At 40.2% G+C, this 21,438-nt stretch overlaps 1 protein-coding gene across 3 annotated transcripts; it reads right to left on the bottom strand.

Annotated features, from left to right (window-relative positions):
- Window positions 1–63: 63 nt before the first annotated feature.
- On the bottom strand, window positions 64–18,946 carry mapk13 (mitogen-activated protein kinase 13). 3 transcript variants are annotated; one of them, XR_012594867.1, is made up of 12 exons: window positions 18,687–18,946; window positions 15,109–15,238; window positions 13,923–13,981; window positions 12,297–12,402; window positions 11,141–11,170; window positions 9,041–9,088; window positions 7,351–7,465; window positions 6,630–6,701; window positions 5,279–5,358; window positions 3,339–3,417; window positions 1,540–2,265; window positions 64–439 (listed from the first exon to the last, which is right to left on the bottom strand). XR_012594867.1 is itself a non-coding variant. In XM_074642866.1 (12 exons), exons 1-12 carry the CDS (start codon window positions 18,797–18,799, stop codon window positions 354–356), a joined length of 1,092 nt encoding a protein of 363 aa, XP_074498967.1. In that variant the 5' UTR covers window positions 18,800–18,942; the 3' UTR covers window positions 64–353. The 3 variants fall into 3 exon arrangements, 2 of the variants coding, with proteins under 2 accessions (XP_074498967.1, XP_074498969.1); XM_074642866.1 differs by having other exon boundaries at window positions 1,540–1,713; window positions 18,687–18,942; XM_074642868.1 differs by lacking the exon at window positions 64–439 and having other exon boundaries at window positions 1,720–2,262.
- Between the last annotated feature and the right edge of the window lie 2,492 nt (window positions 18,947–21,438).

The raw sequence follows: 21,438 nt of genomic DNA, 5'->3' as shown, positions 1-21,438 counted from the left end.
TAGGCCAGTCTATCTTAGACAGCAACATTTACTATTAGCTGCAAAAACCAAACTTTGTACACATCTTGTCTTATTATTTAATTGAAAAACATTACAGTAAACTATGTGACATTTGGTCACCATACATTTGCAAGACAATTCAGTGATAGGGAATATGTAACATGAAGAGCAATCCACACTTAGGAAACATTTGCACAAAAAAAAAGGTGTGACAGTTTTAATATAATCACTCTTCACTATCCAGGGGAAAAGAAATTAAGAGTGAATCCGTGGTTGGAATATACAAGGGCACCATTGGCTGTATGCTGTGTAGGTTGGGGGGCATCAGTAGTTACAAGAAGACATTCATCAGGTCACGGAGTCATAGTCAGGGTGTTTTTCCTCTTAGAGTCCCGCCGTGGGAACGGCACAAAGCTCTTCACCTCTCTGAAGCATAACCCTGTGGGGCAAAAGGGGAAAACCATTTGTTTTCTGCATGTCTACAGCTCCAATAATAATTTAAACAGAAAGCCACAGCATATTTCATTATAGCATGAATTATTAATTACCACATTAACAGAAGCCCTGCATCAGGGTGTTTGTGTAGTTATAAATCATTCAATATGGCCAACATGGTAAACAATTAAAAGGAAATGTCCACTTCTACCATTTGAAAAGCATGATAATAATACAGTTCCACAGTTTACTGTATCCACTATGAGACAACTTTATTACTTCTGCTTATATGTTTCTCATATAACAAAAAACAAATATGAATAAAAGTCTCTTTTCTGAGAAATTTGTAAAATGACTGTACTGTAAATACATCTGACCATAACTGAGACTATAACATGTGAATTCTGTGAGATCTGTAAATGAGAGGTACATACTAGGGCTGTCAATCGATTCAAATAGTTAATCGCGATTAATCGCATGACTCTCCATAGTTCATAGCTCACAGGTACTGCATTTAGCGTAAAAAATATGCTCAAGTCATAACATGGCAAACTGCAGCCCAACAGGCAACAACAGCTGTCAGTGTGTCAGTGTGCTGACTTGACTATGACTTGCCCCAAACTGCATGTGATTATCATAAAGTGGGCATGTCTGTAAAGGGGAGACTCGCGGATACCCATAGAACCCATTTTCATTCACATATCTTGAGGTCAGAGGTCAAGGGACCCCTTTGAAAATGGCCATGACAGTTTTTCCTCGCCAAAATTTGAAGCAAGTTTGGAGCGTTATTTAAACTCCTTCACGACAAGCTAGTATGACATGGTTGATACCAATGGATCCCTAAGATGGTATAGCTTCATATGATCCCAGTATCTTCACTCTAGCTCTAAAACTGAGCCCCCTACAACCTAAAAATATCAAGTTGTGTTAAGGCATTAAAAAAAATTGTGGCGTTAAAACACAATTTGCATTAACGCGTTATTGCATTAACTTTGACAGTCCTAATACATATGCAATTAGTGTATAGTACACTACTCAAATCTGCACATTGATCATATTATGGCAGTTCCTTTCAATAATGTTTGCTTATTGATTTTCGCTTACGCTTCCACTCTTCCAGGGTCAATGTGGCGTTGTCGTGGCTGTCATCGTATGGCGTAGGCTCAGGTAAGTCGTCTGGGTCCCTTAGGCAGTCAAAATACGGGTGCTCAAGAGCTAGTTCTGCTGTGGGTCTCTCGTCTCCGTCCAGAACCAGCATCTTCTCCAGTAGGTCGATACCTGCAAACAGTGGAACAAAATAATGCAACTATTTGATCATAACAGAAAAACCATCAAATTGTACATGTCAATGTTTTAAAACGTTTTTACTGACATTAGCCATACGGCAGGTTGCTGCAAGCTTTTATTAAATTTAGCATACAAGTCCGAAGTACTGTTTTTGTGCCTAAAAGTTACTATGAGGAACTTTTAACTGGTTATGAAACAGTCTCAATTCAGTACTGACGCCTCTGTATGACCCATATAAGTAAACAAGACCCTCAGCAGCTATTTCTATATAGTTATTCTTAATGGTTGTCATCTGTGCCAACGAGTCCAGTTCCGGCAAATCAGGCGAAATCATGCAGGTACACCAGGAAACTCCTTCAGCTCAGACTCCAATGGGGCCTCTGGAGCTCCGGTGGGAAGTGGAGAGCTTCACGCTCGGCAGCTGCGCCGCCTCCTCCTCCTTTGGCCAGGAGCAGAGCTTCACCTCGATGCTCTGCCGGTCCCCGCTGGGAGCCAACACCGACACCACGCTGCTGGATGCCCAAGGCCGTATCGCTGGGCCTGCTGGAGGGAAGGGAGGCATGGGAGAACCAGAACCAGGACTGAGCGGGACAGACTGTCAGACCCTGCTGCAGTAAAATAAGAGGTTTTCTAAAGGGACTCTGGTGCTAGGAAACACTACCGCTTTTGTCCACAGGGACCGCCAAAATCGACACTAAAATGAAAGTTCCTCGTAGTAACTTTAATGTAACTAAGCCGTTTCCAAAAGATACGAAAAAGAAGAAATCGCTACTGAGTAATAATACTGACAGATACATAAAATGTACAACTTAGAGAATTTCTCCTGTTCTTGACCTACCTGCTAACTAGCTTTCGTGAACAAAGAAAGTCATTACAGTGTTACATCATGTTGCCAAATTTCATGCGTCTACGAGTATGCCAAGGCATACGAATGGATGTTCAAAGGCAAAAAGGACATAAGGGGGCGCTAGAGAGCCAACATGCCACGCCCAAAAAAAATTTCACCACTGAATCAAAGGGATTACCTGTTTGGATGTGCGTGTAAAGTTTCATGAGATTTGGTGCATCCTAAAGTCCTCAAAAATGTGTTCGTAAATTTTAAAATCACGCAGGAAATCCAACATGGCTGACTTCCTGTTGGCCGAAAAAATCTCAAAAATATTTAATGTGCCATTGAAGATGTGAGCAATGACATACTTAAATTTCGTGAAGATCGAAGTAACTTTTTCTGGAAACCTGCTTTCTATAGGGGGCGCTATCGAGCCCGCTGGTGCACCCGAGCCCAATCACTACAGAATATTGCAATTTTCGCCACTTCTGACGCATATTCCAATTTTCATGAGTTTTTGGGGATGGAAAAGGTCCCAAAAACGCGATCTCGCAGCAGAAAAAGAATAATAATACTGACAAAAACAATAGGTTCCTTGCACGGGCCCTAATTATAAGCACATGAAACAGATGATTACTTCAACAACAAACGTTTGATGCCCAACTGCTGTGGTGGACCAGCACTGTGGAGAGTAGTGAAAGACTGTACTTGTACTACATGTGTCTCAAGTGTCATAAAAGGTAAAAAATGAAAATTTGTAGACCAGTCGAGCTGTTGCTAAACTCACCCTTTGCACTGGCTCTGGGGAACAACGTTGAGAAGTCTTTTCTGGGATGGCGTGGAAGGGCCTTGATATAACTTTTGGCCTGTTAAAAAGATAAACGAGAAATGAAATTAAGCATCAAAATATAAATGAAAATATTCTTCAAAGACATCACTTGATTGTTAGATATTAGCGTATGTGTGAATGACAAATCAACTGCTTCAGTCTGCAGATGATACAGGTGTTTCTGTAAAATTCAATGAATCATTCAATCATCTAACTTACTTTGCTGAAGTTGAAAGATATTCTGTACTAATTTCATTGTATGCTCTAGTCTGCACCTTGCAATAAATGAAGTAAGTGAAACGGACAGTACCACTGAGCTTAAGTCCAGGTAAGCAGTATGTATAGAGGTTGGTGTACATTTCATTCCATTCATTATGTGTGTTATTATAGTGTGATAATAATATACAGATTAATTTATAATTCAGTCATTGTTTCTTGGTTTTATAAAAAAAAAAAATACTGAAAAGGTTAAGAACTTAACTTGTTTCAGATTGACTGTAAAGACACATGTTTAAGCTATTACTTGTGGTGCCCTATGAATAAAATTAATAGTTCTATGATTCATTTCAATGTCTTTAAATAACTTTTAATAACTGTCATTTTCCATTACCCCTTCCTGCTACATGGCTTTGTTAATGATCTGACTTTTCCTCTAGTGCCACCCTCAGGACAAATTATATATTTGTAGTCCCACTACGGTTGAAGTTAAAAGGTATAATCCATCCATCATCTGGAACCCATTATCCCGTTAGGGGTCACGGGGGGCTGGAGCCGATCCCAGCTGACCTTGGGTGAAGGCGGGGTTCACCCTGGACAGGTCACCAGCCTATCACAGGGCTGACACATAGAGACAGACAACCATTCACACTCACATTCACACCTACGGGGCATTTAGAGTCAACAATGAACCTAACCTGCATGTCTTTGGACTGTGGGAGGAAACCGGAGAACCCGGAAAAAACCCACGCTAACAGGGGGAGAACATGCAAACTTCACACAGAAGGGCCCCAAGCCGGATTCGAACCTCTTGCTGTGAGGCGACAGTGCTAACCACTGCACCACCGTGCAGCTCTAAAAGGTATAATATGCAAGAATTTCTTAAAAAAACAATGTATAGACTGATACATAAATAATCCCTCTCAATCATCACTTAAGCCCCACTAGAAGTGTGTGGTGGTGTCTGTATTTACAGAGACCCTGCCCTCTGTCACTGTCAGGACGCTTTTGGGCTTCAGAAACAGCCTTTGGGCCCCACGTAACAGCGCGCAGGGTGTGCAGCCCATCCAGGTTGTCAAACACAGACGCTTTGTCACGCCCACCGGCGTCTGATGCCGAGGCACAAGCATTATACATCGATCGGCACAAGTTTACCTCGCCACCTTTACCTCTGTCGGATACAAAGCGGCCGTATTTCACAGATGAGAATGGGTTCTGTGTCTTATGTACATGTGCTCCAGACAGTGTTATTTGTGCTTTAGAACGTAAAAAACGCCGTGAAACAATCAGAAAATATTTTATTTCTCTTGATTCATTGCTTGGTACTCACTATCGCCGCTCCCTCTCTTCATTCACTCTATTGCGCGTTCGACTGTCGCTGCTCTCTCGACTCGTTGAGTTGTGGAGGTGTGGCCAACTTTGAATGCCGTGTGTTTACAAACACCAACCGACAATGGTTATATATTATGCCTTTAAAGAATATCACGACCTCTGAGTGCTGCAGGACTTTAAAATTCTAATTTGACATCTATTTTTTTAAAATTTTTAAATCCGTCAGCTTTAAAAGGTCATGAATACTAGCAACCACTGGGACCACTAATTTAAAAAAACATCCCACTCAAACTGTAGTTTCATCACATACATTTATATTTATGACATACACAAACTGTGATTTGTCCTACCTCTGGACTGTCCAGCTTCTGTACGAACTCTGGTCCTGGTACTCCAGTCACTTTCATGATCTGAGTCAGCTGGTCCATGTCTGGTAAATAAGGGTTACAATCAAGGATTTTTTTAACCTGGGATGTCCTGGTGATCCAATAAAACATAAAACAGAATAATAAAGGAAACTGAAAGCGGACAGCTTTATTTGCTAGTAGACGCTATAAATCAGTAGTGCCTCAAGTGCAAAACAGGACATAAAAAGTAAATATAAAACATGCCGAAAAAGGATGTAATATAGTGCAGCAGTAGCTGTATTAGATGTTGCCTGAAGAAACGTGTTTTTGCTGCATGTAATATACTGTGATTGCCTTTTTCTGTTCCATTCTGCACCTGATTTATAGAGCCCATCATAAAACTGTCACGGTTTAATCGAGTGGCTTTAATCACCATTATTATTTCAATGATTTAATAACGTGATATCAAAATTTGATGTGTTTCCATTTGGGAATCATACAGTGAATTTACATTTCTGTATAATGAAACTTATGTAATTATTAGAGCTGTCAAAGTAAACGCGACAATGAAGCGCAAATTTGTTTTAACTGCAGTAGTTTCTTTAACGCATCTGGTGGTTTTTATGTTGTAGCGGGCTCAGTTTTAAAGCTAGAGTGAAGATAGAGGCATTATATGAGATGCCTAAGGAATCCATCGGTACCAACCATGGCACACTAGCTTGTCACACATGAGGCTAAATAACGTTCCTTAGTTACGCAAAAGTTAGGCGAGGAAAAAATGGCATGGCCATTTTTAAAGCGGTCCCTTGACCTCTGACCTCAAGATATATGAATGAAAATGGGTTCTCTGGGTACCCACGAGTCTCCCCTTTACAGACATGCCCACTTTATAATGATAACATGCAGTTTTGGGGCAAGTCATAGTCAAGTCAGCACACTGACAGCTGTTGTTGCCTGTTGGGCTGCAGTTTGCCATGTTATGATTTGAGCATATTTTTTTTATGCTAAATGCAGTAATCTTGTACTGTGAGGGCTTCTGGACAATATCTGTCATTGTTTTGTGTTGTTAATTGATTTCCAATAATAAATATATACATGCATAAAGCAGCATATTTGCCCACTGCAATGTTAATAAGAGTATCAAATACTTGACAAATCTCCCTTTAAGGTACATTTTGAACAGATGAAAAATGTGCGATTAATTTACGATTAATCACGATAAACAATGGACAAACATGCGCTTAAATCGCGATTAAGTATTTTAATCGATTGACAGCCCTAGTAATTATCTGGCATTGCAACAGGCTTCAGAAGTTACAAGTCCAGTAATCGAACAAGGCCGATGAAAGGATACAGTCTCTCCCTTTGAAAAGGGTTTTTCCGTTGATCATTTCTGCCATGATACAGCCCACCGACCAGATGTCCACTAGAGTAAAAAAGGAAAAAAAGAACATGAGAACCCAAGGAGAATACACGTTCCTAAGGTGTGTTTAACTTAAGCTCAGTGCAGCACAAATGAGGTAGGTGGCATTTATATGCCAGAGCAAAGTTCCTAGTCACGGAGTGCAGAATCTCTTGTGCTGTTTATATTGGGGAACACTTGGTGAGTAATACAGTCTTACGAAAGGGGTAAACATTGCCAGAGTTGCCTTCTGTGCTACATCCCATCCTGTGGATGCTGTTTACAAAATGACAAACCACTATCTCCTAAAGAAACATAAATCCTGGGAAAGTCAGCTTCATTGCGGCGACAGCTCTGTCATTGAGTCTCAGCCCTATCAGGCTGCTGTCAGGCCCATCTTTGTCAACTGCTAACAGATTAAGGGCAAAACAGATTTATTGTCAAAATGACACCCGTAGCTTCAAATGCATTTCACACAGCAACAGCAGGATTACAAAAAACTGCTGACCCATAAAGTACCATACAAGCTTTAAGAAAGAAATCCCCCGTAACTGGAGTTGGGATGTTTTCACACGACAAACAGCAAACAGTTTACAGCACCGACAGGCCAACTCAATACTGAGACCACAGCGAGGACGGAGGTAAGAATAAGTAACGGCTACGATTGTCTTGCCAGTCTGGGTGTAGTGCATCCAGTTCAGAATGACCTCAGGCGCCCGGTACCAACGAGTCACCACGTAGCCTGTCATCTCAGCGTCAGTGCTGCGAGCCAAGCCGAAGTCCAGGATCTGCATCGTAAGCAAAGGAACTGATCACAATCTGGAAAATGAACACTGTACATAACAGTTCATCTGTTAAGTTCATTTATTGTTTGGTATGGTGTTTGATTTTTACATGCACGTCCAACTGTGTTGACAATGAATGGACATAAAGACTGATATTGTCCATAATGGTTCCAATGTTTAAAGGGGACATATTATGCTCATTTTCAGGTTCATGCTTGTATTTTGGGTTTCTACTAGAACACATTTACATGCTGTAATGTTAAAAAAACACATTATTTTTCTCATACTGTCTATCTATATTCACGCTGTCTGAAACACTAGGCAACAGCTTGGGTCCATGTTTACATCCTGTCAGCTGATGTCATTCACATACACTGCAACAGGAAATAAACTGGGACACATTTAGTATGTTTACGTTTAAAACTGTGAAATGGTCTTAATATTGTAGATTTGTGGCATCACAAATGGACAGAAATCCTAAGGGCTTGTTTCAAACGCACTGTTTCTGAATACGGGCTGTGTGTATTTCTCCATGGAATGAGTGTCTTGATACTTTCACAGCATTTATGTATCACTTAAACCTGCTTTATAATATAAAAGACATGAAAATCTCACTTTTTACAATATGGGACCTTAAAGATATTTTCATACATCAATAACATTATCTTAAAGGGGACATATCATGAAAGGACATTTTTTTCAGTGCTTAAAGAGACAGGCGCTAAATCGGAGCATTTCAGACAGAGAATACAGGTATATTCAGATGGCATATATGAGAAAAATAATGTGTTTTTAGAACATTAACGCATGTAAACATGTTCCAGTAGAAACCCAAAATACAAGTATGAACCTGGAAATGAGCATAATATGTCCCCTTTAAAGGTACTAAATACGATATTGGGAGCATTTCTATTGCCTCTCAGTGGCTTTCAACATGGTGATGGCGAGCCACAGCTCGTGGCTAACAGCGCTTAACAGTGCAAACAACGGCAAACTGTGCTAACAGTGTTAACCTGAAGGGGGAACCGCACCTTGGGTGCTAGGCTTTTGCAATGCCGCCGTAGGTCATGAATGGCGTTTTCAGCTGTAACTGCTGTATGAGAGCAGTGCAGAGAGCTGTTGTGAGCTAGTCAGTGGGGCACGCTCACATGCAGGAACATGCACTAAGAGCATGCACGGCCAGCCTGGCGATGACGACACACGCTTGGAGGGAAGAGCAACTTCATTCTCAGCTCGGGTACACATTACTCCTCTATATCTTTACATAACAAATACTTGTTTGTTGCTATATTAATGCTCTGGATATCGAATTTAGCACCTTTAACACACATATAATGTGTTCCTACATTAACATTTTCAGAGCCACATTTAAGTAACAATCAAATCTGTCTAGTAACTAAAACAACTGTCCATATCCATATCCAATCCATATCCTGTTTCCCGTATTTTGCTAATTCGATAATATATCTTTTATCACTTTTTTAGTACCTGCTGAAACCTGTTATTTTGCTGCTGCTGCAGCAGCCCTATCATTTCAGATCTGTCATGTTTTCTATTGTAATCCTTAGGAGTACAAACCTTCAGTTCACAGTCTTGGTTTACAGCCAAGTTTCCAGGCTTAAGATCCTGTAAAAGAAAATGAGCTGAGTGATGGTTACTCATTGCACATAGTGATTATTAACAGCGAATGATAGTGTTTTGTGCTGTGCAGTATCAAAACTGGGACCGGAAAGAGCCTTAGTGCTTGTAGTTCGTGTGGCTCAGCTGTATGCCTCGATGCCTGAACACTGTGGGGATTTTTTAAACGAGGATTCAAATGGTGTGGCTCAACTCTAAGCTGACTATAGGACTCACACTGCAGCATTTCTGCAGCGTAACTCATAAAATACTGTGACATAACGTGTGGTAAGTGTGGCACTGTCACTGAGTGTTGATAACACCATGACTGCAGGAATTACAAGAGTAATAGCAGGGTAACACTGACTGTGCATGATCATATTTTCTACAGTCTAAACACACACACGCACACACACGCACACAATTAACTGATCTCAAACAAATTTCACAGCTCAACTAACACAGGGCACTAATAGCTTAGTAAATAATTAGCATAATCGATAAATAGGTTATGATCAAACTGTGAAAAAGTTACGATTCCCAGACAAATCTTCATAACAGAGTGAACAATAGTGTGTTTGTAAACCTGCTACTTCCCTGCTAGATGTCACACTAGATGACTCTCCCTCCCCCGTTCCATTGCATTTACTTCACAACAAATGGTTGCCAGTTCCGTTGCACAACCTGCATATTTTATGGTTGAGTGGAATGACTGTCATGTCCAGTGATGAATCTTTCCTGGTAGAGTCATTAAGTCATTTTGCAACATCTAGGTACCTACATTAGGTGTGTGTGTGTGTGTGTGTGTGTGTGTGTGTGTGTGTGTGTGTTTGTGTGTGCAGAGCGGCATGCACATCCCCTCCCATGCTGCTGGAGATACATTGTTTGAGGGAACTACTGTATAACGCTAGCTAACTGGACGCAACCGTCACTAATGCGAAGATTCTAACGTAGCTCCTCAGGTATCGAAGCTGTAATTTTTCGCATTTTGACAATCTAACCGGTGACAACACATTAGTTCAGCTTGTAAGGACTATGGCTGTTGTTGGTAGTTGTTGTTGGTTTTATTTAAATATGCCGAGTTGTAATTTTATGGGTTATTGTTGTTAGGACGATTAAACTAATATGTGCTAACGTCAGTTGTCACTTGTTGCCACGGTAAATATTCACTTACTCTGCAGCCTGATGGAGACACCGGTGTCAGTGCGGCCAGGCATGGCAGAGGCGGTCTCCTTTTATTGCTATATATCCGTTTTTTTCCACACTAACCGGCAACTTGAATACTGAGGACCCAGAGATACCACGTGATACCAACGTCATTATATTATTGGCATTCAAGCCTTGTTAGAATTGGGAAACCAAATGTCAGATATCTTCCATAAACAAAAAAATATTTTTGGACCAGTCAAAATTTTTTGAAATGATTAATTCACAAATCATTTTTCTTTTTTTTAGGAAAAATCTGTATTTTTATTTGGCACCTTTCTAAAAGTTTTGCGGATATATTCTTTTTTTTTTTTATTATTATTTGTTTTCATAAAAATGTCATCAATAACACCTTTAACAGTAGATGTTGCAGGTTGAAATCCTGCACAAATGAGTACCTGTTGTTGTCTTCGGAAAACAAGAATTTAAAAGAATGTTTTGTATTCTTTCAACATTTTAGATCGTCCAAGAGATAAGAAGCCATTAATATCAGCCTGATATGTAAGTGCTCTATTGATATAAGCCTACTTTCCCTAATCAACACACACACCCACTTGGCACTGCTGCTAACGGGTGTGACCTAACATCTCCAGACATGCAGTCAGACATCAGCAAGTCAACTCATCCTACCTGTTCGGGCAGGGTTTGATTTGACAGATTCAAATCAACATTCCCATGTATTCCCATTACAGGAAGAAGTGCATGTGTGCTATCTGTCTTTTCTTAATACTGGCCTGTACAGATACATTTATCATAGACCAACTCATTGTTTCAGGATAAAGCTTTTTCCTTTTTTTTCCCTTTACCTGAGCTGGAATGTCAACTCTCTACAGTGAACATTTGACCTGTACTTACCCTGTGGATGATTCCAGCCTTGTGAATGTACTGCAGAAAGGGAGAGACAGAGTAGGGAGCAGGCATTTTTTATTGCAGTCACATCCAAAATGTATGCATTTATTATAGTGCATCAATCTGTGTCTTTCCTTTTTCAAATAATTTAAAACCTTTTCTACTATTTTATAATGGTGTATAATTGTGTTATATATTGACTCATTTAAAGGTAGGGTTAGTAATGCTGAGAAACTAGCAAGAGTACACTAGATTAAAAAAATAATCCAACTGAAAAACTGAGCCCAGCGTTGCCAACTCTTTACCAATGAAGGTAGCGAGCAGCACTAGCTCCAAAAGTCCCTAAATCTAGCGAGAAAATCCCCAAGTTGGCAACAACGAACATGGCTATTGTTAAGGGCTGACCTAAATGCTTCAAGCTTCGACCGTTGCCATCATATTTGACCTCCAAATCACTACTTGAATGTTTTTTAATCTTAATTTAATTTCTTATATACAAGTATGTAATAATACTGTATAAATCCCCAAATAGCGCTTGAAATAAGGAATAATCCCACAACATTATCAATTATTCATATTCAACATTAGTTATTCTCAGACGGATATTGCTGTTTGTTGTGTATAGAGGTGCATGTGTTGAGCGGAAGCGTCACTGTCCCGGGCACTAAAACGGGGGAAATGGAGACTGACAGACAGAAGAACATGTCAGCCTGCCGCGCCGCACTGCTCCACGAAGCTTCGAATACCTTCAAATATTTCTCACTGAAGCCCAAAAAAGGGTATTCGGGACAGCCCTACTGTTGTTAGTACTCACAGCTGTCAAGCTAGCAAGCTTGTGGAAGACTCCGGTGACGCACAATGCATGCATGCGCCAAAGTGCCCATCCAATCATTTCATTTGGGCCAAATAAATGATTGGATGGGTTTATTTTTTTTTATTGTCAGAGTATTTGATTTATTGATTGCTGTCCGGATATAATGAGAATGGACAGCACTACCAACCCTACCTTTAAGGCACAACAAGTTGACTCCCCACTGCACCCTTCATGATATGTATAGATGCATGTAATTAAAGTGCACACTATACACACTATAATTCTGGCATTACATGTTACATGATAACCTTCGAGATGCTTCAATATAAAACTGAAAGGTTGGCTCACCCTGAGTCCACAGAGCATCTGGTAGACGAGAAACTGGACTTTGTCTTCTGTAAGATTCCCTCGCACCTTCGACAGGTCAGTAAACATGTAAGGCATCACCAGGTAGCTGAGGAAAAGAGAGGGAGAGAGGAGCGAGAGAATGAATGTAAAGAGGTGATTACCTCTACTGAACAGTCTACACAAGCTTTATTCAGTCAAAGATCACAACTAATGCACAAGACAAAGCTTTTCTTTTTGCTGTTTCCACACCCTGTTAATGCTGTAATCCAGGAAGTTTTAGACTTTGATAGAGGAGATTAGGATGCTCGTGTATGTTTATGTAAAACTCGTGTTTGTACGACCTTCAATACTCTTCCTCTTTGCACTATCCTCTGAATTTGCTGCTGCAAAAGTCCAAATATGCACTTCAATGTATTCCTCTTACCAGCACACTAAACTTCAATTAAATCGATATTTTAACTGTGTTATGCTATATAACTATTCATTGATAAATGGCAAAATAAAATGAATAAATGTTTTATTTTCACATTATAAATGGTCAGTTATACTTACTGTAAAGTTGCTCATTTTAGTGTGTACAGTACTTTGTGCTGTTCATCAAAGTTCAACCAATAAAATGTAGGTCATTGTTCTTCAGTTCTCTTGACACAGTGAGTGCAGGGACCAATAAGATCATGATACCTATGTGGTAACCGTTTAGGGAAGGTCCTTTTTACTTTTTTAACATGACAATGCCCCTGTGCACAAAGCCAGGCCCGTAGAGAAATGGTTCTCAGAGTTTGGTGTGGAAGCACTTGACTGGCCTGCACAGAGCCCTGACCTTTAGGACGGGGCCCAACATTAGCAGCTGACCTCACTAATACTCGAGTGGCAGAATGGGAGTAAAATCCCTGTGGCCATGTTCCAAAATCTTGTGAAAAGCCTCCACAGAAGACTGGAGGCTGTTATAGTAGCAAACTAATGTCCATGTTCAATATTCACACATGGGTGTAATATTTAGGCGAGTGTTTCCCAACCTGGGGTCCGGGCGCCAAAGATCACAGGGGGGGTGCGCCAGGGTTTGTCTGCTCTGAGGTTGTCAAAATGAGATTTGCACATGTACACCTAAAATCACAATAATACACTTACTGGATATTTTCTATACAAAAGTCTGTATATGAAACTATTTAAAATGATCTATTTGTTTGCTACTTAGTAAGCCACATTCTGTTTAAATCCAGTGTTTGTGCACAGTTGCAGATAAAGATCAGACTACACTAATATTATTAGTATTATACTATTTGTAGAATTAAATTCCAGTGGTGCCGCGTAGGATTGTTTCCGACTCCTGTGATCCAAACATTTCTGATAAATCCAGAGCTTTGTAAAGGCCAAAAGTTAAAATTTATCGGAAAAAGTGTTTTTTTCAGCTTTTCTTAGATACAAGTAGGGGAGGCTGCAAGGAAAATAGGTTGGCTACCACTGATTTAGGCGTCCACATACTTCTGACCACATAGTGTATGACATTACAGTGAACCTTTGCATCGACATGTCCACACTTTTTGTCCAGAGCCCGTACCTGTCCTAGAAAGAGGCATTGCCTGTCTCTGCCTGAGGGCTTTGCTTAATATGGTGAACATTACTCACAAGTCTTGGATGTCATCGAGGCTTGAGGAAGGTGAAAACACATCAAGAAGTCCTATCACCTGGTTGGAATGAAAGAGCGAGAGGACAAATACAGAGACATGGGAGCAGACGTGAGGAGCTGAAGTATTTACAGGATATCATCATATCTAAAATGCAAAATGATTATGCTATTTAACGGCCAAAAAAAACACAAGTCAAATCTACATTCTGTTAAAGGTGTTAAATTCGATATCCACAGCATTAATATTACAGCAAACAACTATTTGCTATGTGAAGGTATAGCGGAGTAATGTCTACCTGAGCAGAGAATGAAGTCACTCTCTCAGTGTGTGGTAATCAGAGTAGGGCTGTCGCAATAAATATTGCAATATTGCAGTATTATTGCAATACAATACAACAACAATAATGGAGAAATTATTACACATAGACCGGCGGGTCCATCCTTTCTCCCTACATGACATCCCATCATCCATAGCGAGTTCTCTACCTTGTGCCGACATGATATGAGCTGAAATAAATGCTGCACCTCATTTCCCTTCTTTGTTCTGCATTTAACAACAAACATTATAATAACAATATTTCATTTGTTCCTCTTTGCCATTTAAAAAGCAACAATATACATAATAATATCCTAAAAATAAAGCTTATTTATACTGAACTAACATCAGTATAGCTTAAGTAATTTGCAACAAAAAGAAATTGCAGTAATACCGCATATCACGCTGTTGAGCCGATCATTATCCCCGTAGGGGAAATTCCTTCACTGCGACAGCCTTAAATCTGAGCTTCACTGTGCTTTGTTGACAAAGCCGGGCCGGACGCGCGATTTTAGTGCATTTTAGTGCATTTTAGTGCATTTTAGTGCATTTGAGCGTGCCCCACTGGCTAGCTCACGGCCGCTGCTCTGCAATGCTCTCATATGGCGGTTAAGGCTGATAACGCCATCCCGACCGATGGCGCCGTCGCGGAAGCGTAGCACCCACCCTCCGGTTCCCCTCTCAGGGAAACACTGCTAGCTCTGTCAGCACTTTTGCTGTTGTTTGCACTGTTTAGCGCTGTTAGCACCATTAGCTGTGAGCTGCGGCTCGCCGTCGCCATGTTGAGAGCCGTTGAGAGGCAACAGAAATGCTCGCCGTATTTAACACCTTTAAAAAGGAAGAATGAGATGTGGGTTTTATCTACTCACGTTTTCATGCTTCATGTGTTTGAGCAGCCGGAGCTCTCTGTAGGCCCTCTTAGCAAAGATCTCTGACTGGAAGGGCCTGTGGAGCTTCTTAATGGCCACTTTCTCTTTAGTCTTCTCATTTATGGCTGAGCTGTGATGAATAATGGAAAAAAACAAGCCATTAGCTTTGCACTCTGAGTCTGCCTTCTAGTATCACTATGATTTCACTCTTCTGAAGTCAGGGGGAGCAGCGAGAAAAATGACAGGACGGTCTATTTTGAGGTTTCACTCTCGTCTAGAAGCGAATGAAACCATGCGACAGAAAGAGGCTCTCAGATGGAGGTACTGTACGTGGGACTCATTCTCTAACTGAGTGGGGGGGAGTCTGTGGTTTATTGAACATGAACATGTAAATGTTTGGCAACTCGTGATGTGCTCGTCTGCAGTGATCTGCAGGGCACCAACTCGTAGGAGGACAGGCTTGTTAGGCTATTTGGAGGCACATCCACCAACACATATTACACACATCACTTGTGCATAGTGCTGTGGCCAACGCTGATGCACTAATGCAGGATATTAACGTCAATTATACATGCAGCAGCTGATCCATACCAGACAAGCACCCGCAACAAAATACAGTACATCTCACACATACCTTAGTTATGAAACTGTTGGTTATGTTTCCGTTTGTGATTTCCCACAAAACGATTTATGAAAGATGTGCAATTTGGCAAGATTACAGATAGGCCTAATGGAAGTGGCTTGATCCAAGTTCATCAGATGGTGCTTCTTTGAAAGGTCAGACATTTTAAGCTCTAACAGACCATCACTCCCACACTATAATGCTTTAAAACCCTGGTAACCACGGTTAGCAGGCCGATATCTGCAGCTCGGACAACAGTAGCGACAAAGTCCACTATGATAGATCTCCTTCCCAAGGATTGCAAAATGTTTCACCTCGTCATCGGCCTCATTGGTCAGTCAGTGTACACAGACGCATGATCTGTAAACACCCTCAATGGGATAAATAACAAAGCTGAGTGTGGCCTCACATCAAAACTGAAATTTTTTTCTGAATAAATGTGGAAAATGAATGTGTAGAATCTGTGCAATGGAATTACAAAATGATCCCATTTGTGGTGCCACAATTTACAAAAATGTTATATGTTATAGTATGGATAATGACATGTAACACAATTTCTTATAGCTGCAATGGAAAAAGAATAAATAGTAGTAACAACGTGATTGTGACTGACTAAAGTGCGTGTGGTCTATTGCACCACAGTAATGAGATGAGAGCACGGTGGTGGCAGGGCAACAAGGTCATGTACTCTGTAAAGATAAAAGGGTTTTAGTATTCACCATAATTACATATTTTCAAGTATAGAGAAGAAGGTTTTGGACAACAAATTAGACTTTGGTTGCGTCCGAAATTCCACATCAACATGCTATTTAGTACGCTTAAACAGTATGGGAGATTTTTTAGTATGTCTGGAATATAGTATGAAACCAATAGCAAAGAATGTAAATTGCCAAGAACTGAAAGTCAGTTGTTCGTTTCGTTGCAACATCAGCGCCCAGCAGCAAAGCTACGCTTCCGCCATTTTGGAATGAAAGCGACTACCGGACGCCAGAAAAACAGCCGCCTAAAAAGTGGCGTACAAAAATAAAACAAAATCATTTCTATTCTATCATCATATTCTACCGAGTCTGGCCTGTGTTGAATAATAAGATCATATAAATATAGTAAGCGTTTTCGGTCCAAAATGGCGGCAGCGGCTCAAAAAAACACAGGAGTTTTGTCTCTCCGCTTCTTTACTTTTTGCCGATAATACGCTGACTGCATACTATTTCCGGTAAGATATTACAGTATGCAACGCTGAACACTACGGCGGCATAAATACCCCACGACAACTTTCACAGCAGACGTTGACGGACAGCTCTGTAACATCAATAAAGCTTCAATTTAACTTTAAGTGTAAGATTTCACTTTGCTAAGCGTAATATATATTGTAAGTTAATTCAGACTTTGATCCTCACAAACCGTCGTTTTGGTCACATGAGGTTGGCACGGGTTACCATGGTTACACGTCTCCAACCGGCAAGGAGGCTCTCTGGAAGTGACAACGTAAATGACTGCTCAGTGCGTCCAAAAAGACACAATACTACTGTTTATATACGCAAAAGTATGTTGAACGATAGCACACATGTCGGGTATGTAGCGCACAGTATGCGATTTCGGAAGAAGCTTATAACGTAGGGAGATTACATTTTTCGATTTTTTTGTGATTTTTAAAACATTTTACAGAGATTGGTTCGTGGCTAGTCATAAATGTCTTAGGTCGGTGGAGTCAGTATTTCTAAAATCCTGGCTACGGCCCTGAGTGTAGGTTAACGATCCAAGCGTGTTTGTATAATGTTTGTATAAAACTTGACAGTAGCCTTGTATGTATGACAATTATAATTGTAGCAACTTTTACATACTTTGTCCCATCTGACTTGTTGAAAAAATTATTAGTAGTGTTACTTTAAAACGGATGGACTTTTGACCCTGGAACCCAAACCAATCAGCAGCTGTTTATGAATTATTTGTGGGCTGGAAGAGTCGATAGCATTTCCACTCATCCATCCAAAGATGCACTTTATGGTTTCCTCTATAGATCAGTGTTGACTAAATATTTTGCAAACAAGCTTAGCAATAGTATAGGGTATGATTTAAATAATAATGTTTCATTTTTATTCTCATTATCTACCCAGGATCTTCCTCACTATCAGTGTTTTGATAAAAAAAAAATTCATTTGAATTTTTTTTTTTTTATGAAATCTTAAGACGTAAAAATGAAACACCAGAGTGTCCTTTGCAAGTGCCTTCATCATCATCAAGAAATGTTAAGTTATGATATATCACTAATAAATCACACTGTATCATATATAATAATAAACAATGACTGTATTTATCCAGTCAGCTGCGTAAACAATATGTAAGTCAATAATGTAGAGTGATGTTGGGTGTGTGCAGTGTCTATTTACTCTATGTGCTTAAACAAACACATGAATGTTACAAGATCTTTCCACTGAAAGTTGTGTTTCCCTAATGGCCTGACACCTGACCCCCTAAATATTTCTGTCCACAAACTTCCATTGAATTCCTGTGCTATATATGTATACATACACATGCATAATGTGCATACATGTATTATGCATATTATCTGTTTCTGTGGCTTTCACAATGTATTTAAATGTACCTTGTGCGTGAAGAAATGAAAGTGGCCATCTTTAATATTGACTTTCACTATTATTGTACAGACAATTACATGGAAGTTTGTTATATGATATATAGTCTTCATGCTAACTAACACATGCTGCTCGGATGCGCTATGAGGCGTTCAGGTGTTAGAACTTGATAACATCACTGTGTGTGTGTGTGTGTAACGTCGTAGACTAGAGGATGTGTAACCGGGCCCACCAGCAGTCAGTGTGACGTTATCTACCGTGAATGAACGCCTGGCTCAGACTGAACACTATTCATACCCAGTCCGGTCCCAGTCTAGTACGACACACACACTAGACGCAGCGTAGAGAAGGTAAAGGACACTCACCACACGGTGCCGTACGCCCCGGTGCCTATCTGTTTGAGCCGGGTGTATTTCTCCGGGACTTCCCACACCGTGCTGTTGATCTCCTCCCGGGAGTAATGCGCCCGAGCCTCCATGGTTCAGAGGAGACAGCGAAGCTTGGGGGAGAAGTTCTCCTCTTGTTGAAAGAGCTGGCACTTACTCAGAACAAGGTGAAGCAAAACACACCGCTAGAGTACCAGACAACATGCCCCTACGGCTCACTTCCGGGAGAGGTTTTCAAAATAATATATCCGTTCGACATTAACTGTGTGGGAGTACAGAAACAAACCGCTGCGCAAAACCAGAGGCGGAGACAGATGTTGGGAACACTCGGGGGCCCAGCCCTGAAACCAAAGGGGGGGTCTGGGGCGCATACAATTTCCAGCAGCTAGACCAGGGGTCTGCAACATGCGGCTCTTCAGCTCCTCTCCAGTGGCTCCCTGGGGATTTTTAAAAATGGAAATGAATAACTGTTTTTTGTTTACATTTTCATTTTTATTTATCATTGTTGTAGGTCTATGGTACGACGGTACGACGGAGTATTAGGGCCACATTGAGGAAAAAAACATTGATCTGAGATTTTGAGAATAAAGTCATAAGTTTACGAGAAAAAAGTCGCAATATTATGAAAATAAAGACATAAGTTTACGTGAAAAAAAGTCGTAATATTATGATAATAAAGACATAAGTTTACGTGAAAAAAAGTCGTGATATTATGATAATAAAGTCATCAGTTTACGAGAAAAAATAGTCGTAATATTATGACAATAAAGTCATAATATTATAAAGTATCAATTTTACGTTTTTTTACAATTTCTTTTTTTCTTGTAAAGTTATAACTTAATTCTCGTAATATTAAGGCTTTTTTTCTCATAAAATTATGACTTTATTCTCGTAATATTAAGACTTTTTTCTCGTAATATTATGACTTTATTCTGGAAATCTCAGAATTTTTTTCCCTCCGTCGTACATTTGCCCTTTGGCCCTCACTGCATTAGACTTATATACTATATACTTATACTAACTTTAAACTGTGTTACCTTCATCACAATGCTCAAAATGTTTTGCGGCTCCAGACAGATTTTTTTTTTTTTTTTATGCCTAAAATGGCTCTTTTGATAGTAAAGGTTGCTGACCCCTGAGCTAGGCTATATGCACTATGGCCCTGTTCAGACCTGGCATTAACATGCGTCCTTATAGTGATCTGAACACAAGTGGACAGCTCTAAGTACGTCTGTTCACACCTGCCATTAGAATCCAATCGCACTTTCTATATGCAAAGAAACACGTAGCAAAGGTATGGCTAATACAGCAAACGTTGTGACGTAATATTACATGAAGTAATATCCTACATATTCATGATTTCGGGTACATTTTATTAACATCAAAATAAAAGGTTATTGTACCAGTGGTCCCCGGGCACCTCCGCCACTGCCGGCATCGCTGCCTTTGCCAGGAAACAGTGTACAGAGCTTCAGAGAGCCGGGGAGGAGATCGGGCAGGCGAGAGGGTGTGGAAGCAGTGGAAGAAAAACACAGACACAGTATGATAATAATGCACTTCCTGTGCCTAGCCGGATAGTCTGTAGATATGTAGCCTACAGATAAGATGTATTTTAATAAAATACAGTTGTAACAACAGGATACAGTAGACCACAGAGGCCGTTTCCATGCTGCAAGGCAGACAAGCGCTCGCGTCTGTCTGTCTATTCATCCGAGGAGCGCATTCACGTACACACTGCTATAAAAAAATGTGGTCATATGTGGCCCAGATCACCTCTGAATGTGGTCTGAAAGATCCGATCTCAATGCGTCCTCAATGCGTCTAGAGTGCGTTCACACCTGTACTCAGAGCTGTCCTCTTGTGATCTGATCACTGAGGACGCATGTTAATACCAGTTCTTAACAGGGTCTATTTTTCAAATCATTTGATAATAGAATACCTAAAAATCTGCTCATCATTTGGGAGAAACATGATAGTTGCCAGGGAAAAAAACATCCTGTATAGCCTACATCATGTTTTGTATCTTAAGTGTTCAACACCGGTCCTCATCATCCTCAACCATTACACAACAAATAGTGAGGATGACTAATTTTCACTCCTGCCACCTAAACACAGGGAAAAAATTGTTTGATGGAATTTGGCGTAAAAAAAAAACATTACTTATCTTGAAACCTATTTTTGTTACTGTGCTGGAGTAGAGTTCACAGAATGAATGTTTAGCTGACAAATCTGCTACAGTCGAATTGAAATGCCACAATAATCTGTGCCGCTATAATTGCAAATCAAAAAGTGTGTTACAGGAATGAGTCCTAAAACTCGGAAATGAATTAGCTTTTTAACACTTCCGGTTCCTTCATCTCGAAGACAGTGTTTTTTTTGGAACGGGTTTTTTAGTTAGATGCCTGAAATAAGCCTGTTATTATGTGGTTAACACAAGCGGAAGAGATTTTAACGTTTTGTTCTACGAAAGAAAATAAGTCTTTAAATATCCCACTCGAAAATTTTGAAGCCTATGTCATAAGCAAAGGCGGTTGCTAACCAGCGGCTACATGAGACTACAAAACACCTTTACAGCCTCGTTGCGTATACTCGTGTTCATGCGAACGTGGTGTAGTTCGTTTATAGCCTAACGTTCAAAAATCATAAAAGTGGTATTAATTTGTGACGATTATCTGGCTGAAGAAAATATGTTAGTATCATAAACGTTTGTTTGCTACAGAGTTTATTTCCT

This window comes from Sebastes fasciatus, chromosome 8, assembly GCF_043250625.1.
Source record: "Sebastes fasciatus isolate fSebFas1 chromosome 8, fSebFas1.pri, whole genome shotgun sequence".
Lineage (NCBI taxonomy): Eukaryota > Metazoa > Chordata > Actinopteri > Perciformes > Sebastidae > Sebastes > Sebastes fasciatus.
Note: the sequence above shows the minus strand (reverse complement) of the source record. Positions and strands in the feature narration are given on the sequence as shown.

Bases quoted from the DNA above. Each gene is read 5' to 3' on its own strand.
- mapk13 (XM_074642866.1), bottom strand. From the start codon at position 18,799: ATGGAGGCTCGGGCGCATTACTCCCGGGAGGAGATCAACAGCACGGTG. The intron at 12,403-13,922 runs GTGAGTAATGTT...TCTTTTCCTCAG, and splicing joins CTCGATGACATCCAAGACTT to CTACCTGGTGATGCCTTACA. The intron at 5,359-6,629 runs GTATCCTTTCAT...CTTATTTACCAG, and splicing joins CCTTTTCAAAGGGAGAGACT to ACATGGACCAGCTGACTCAG.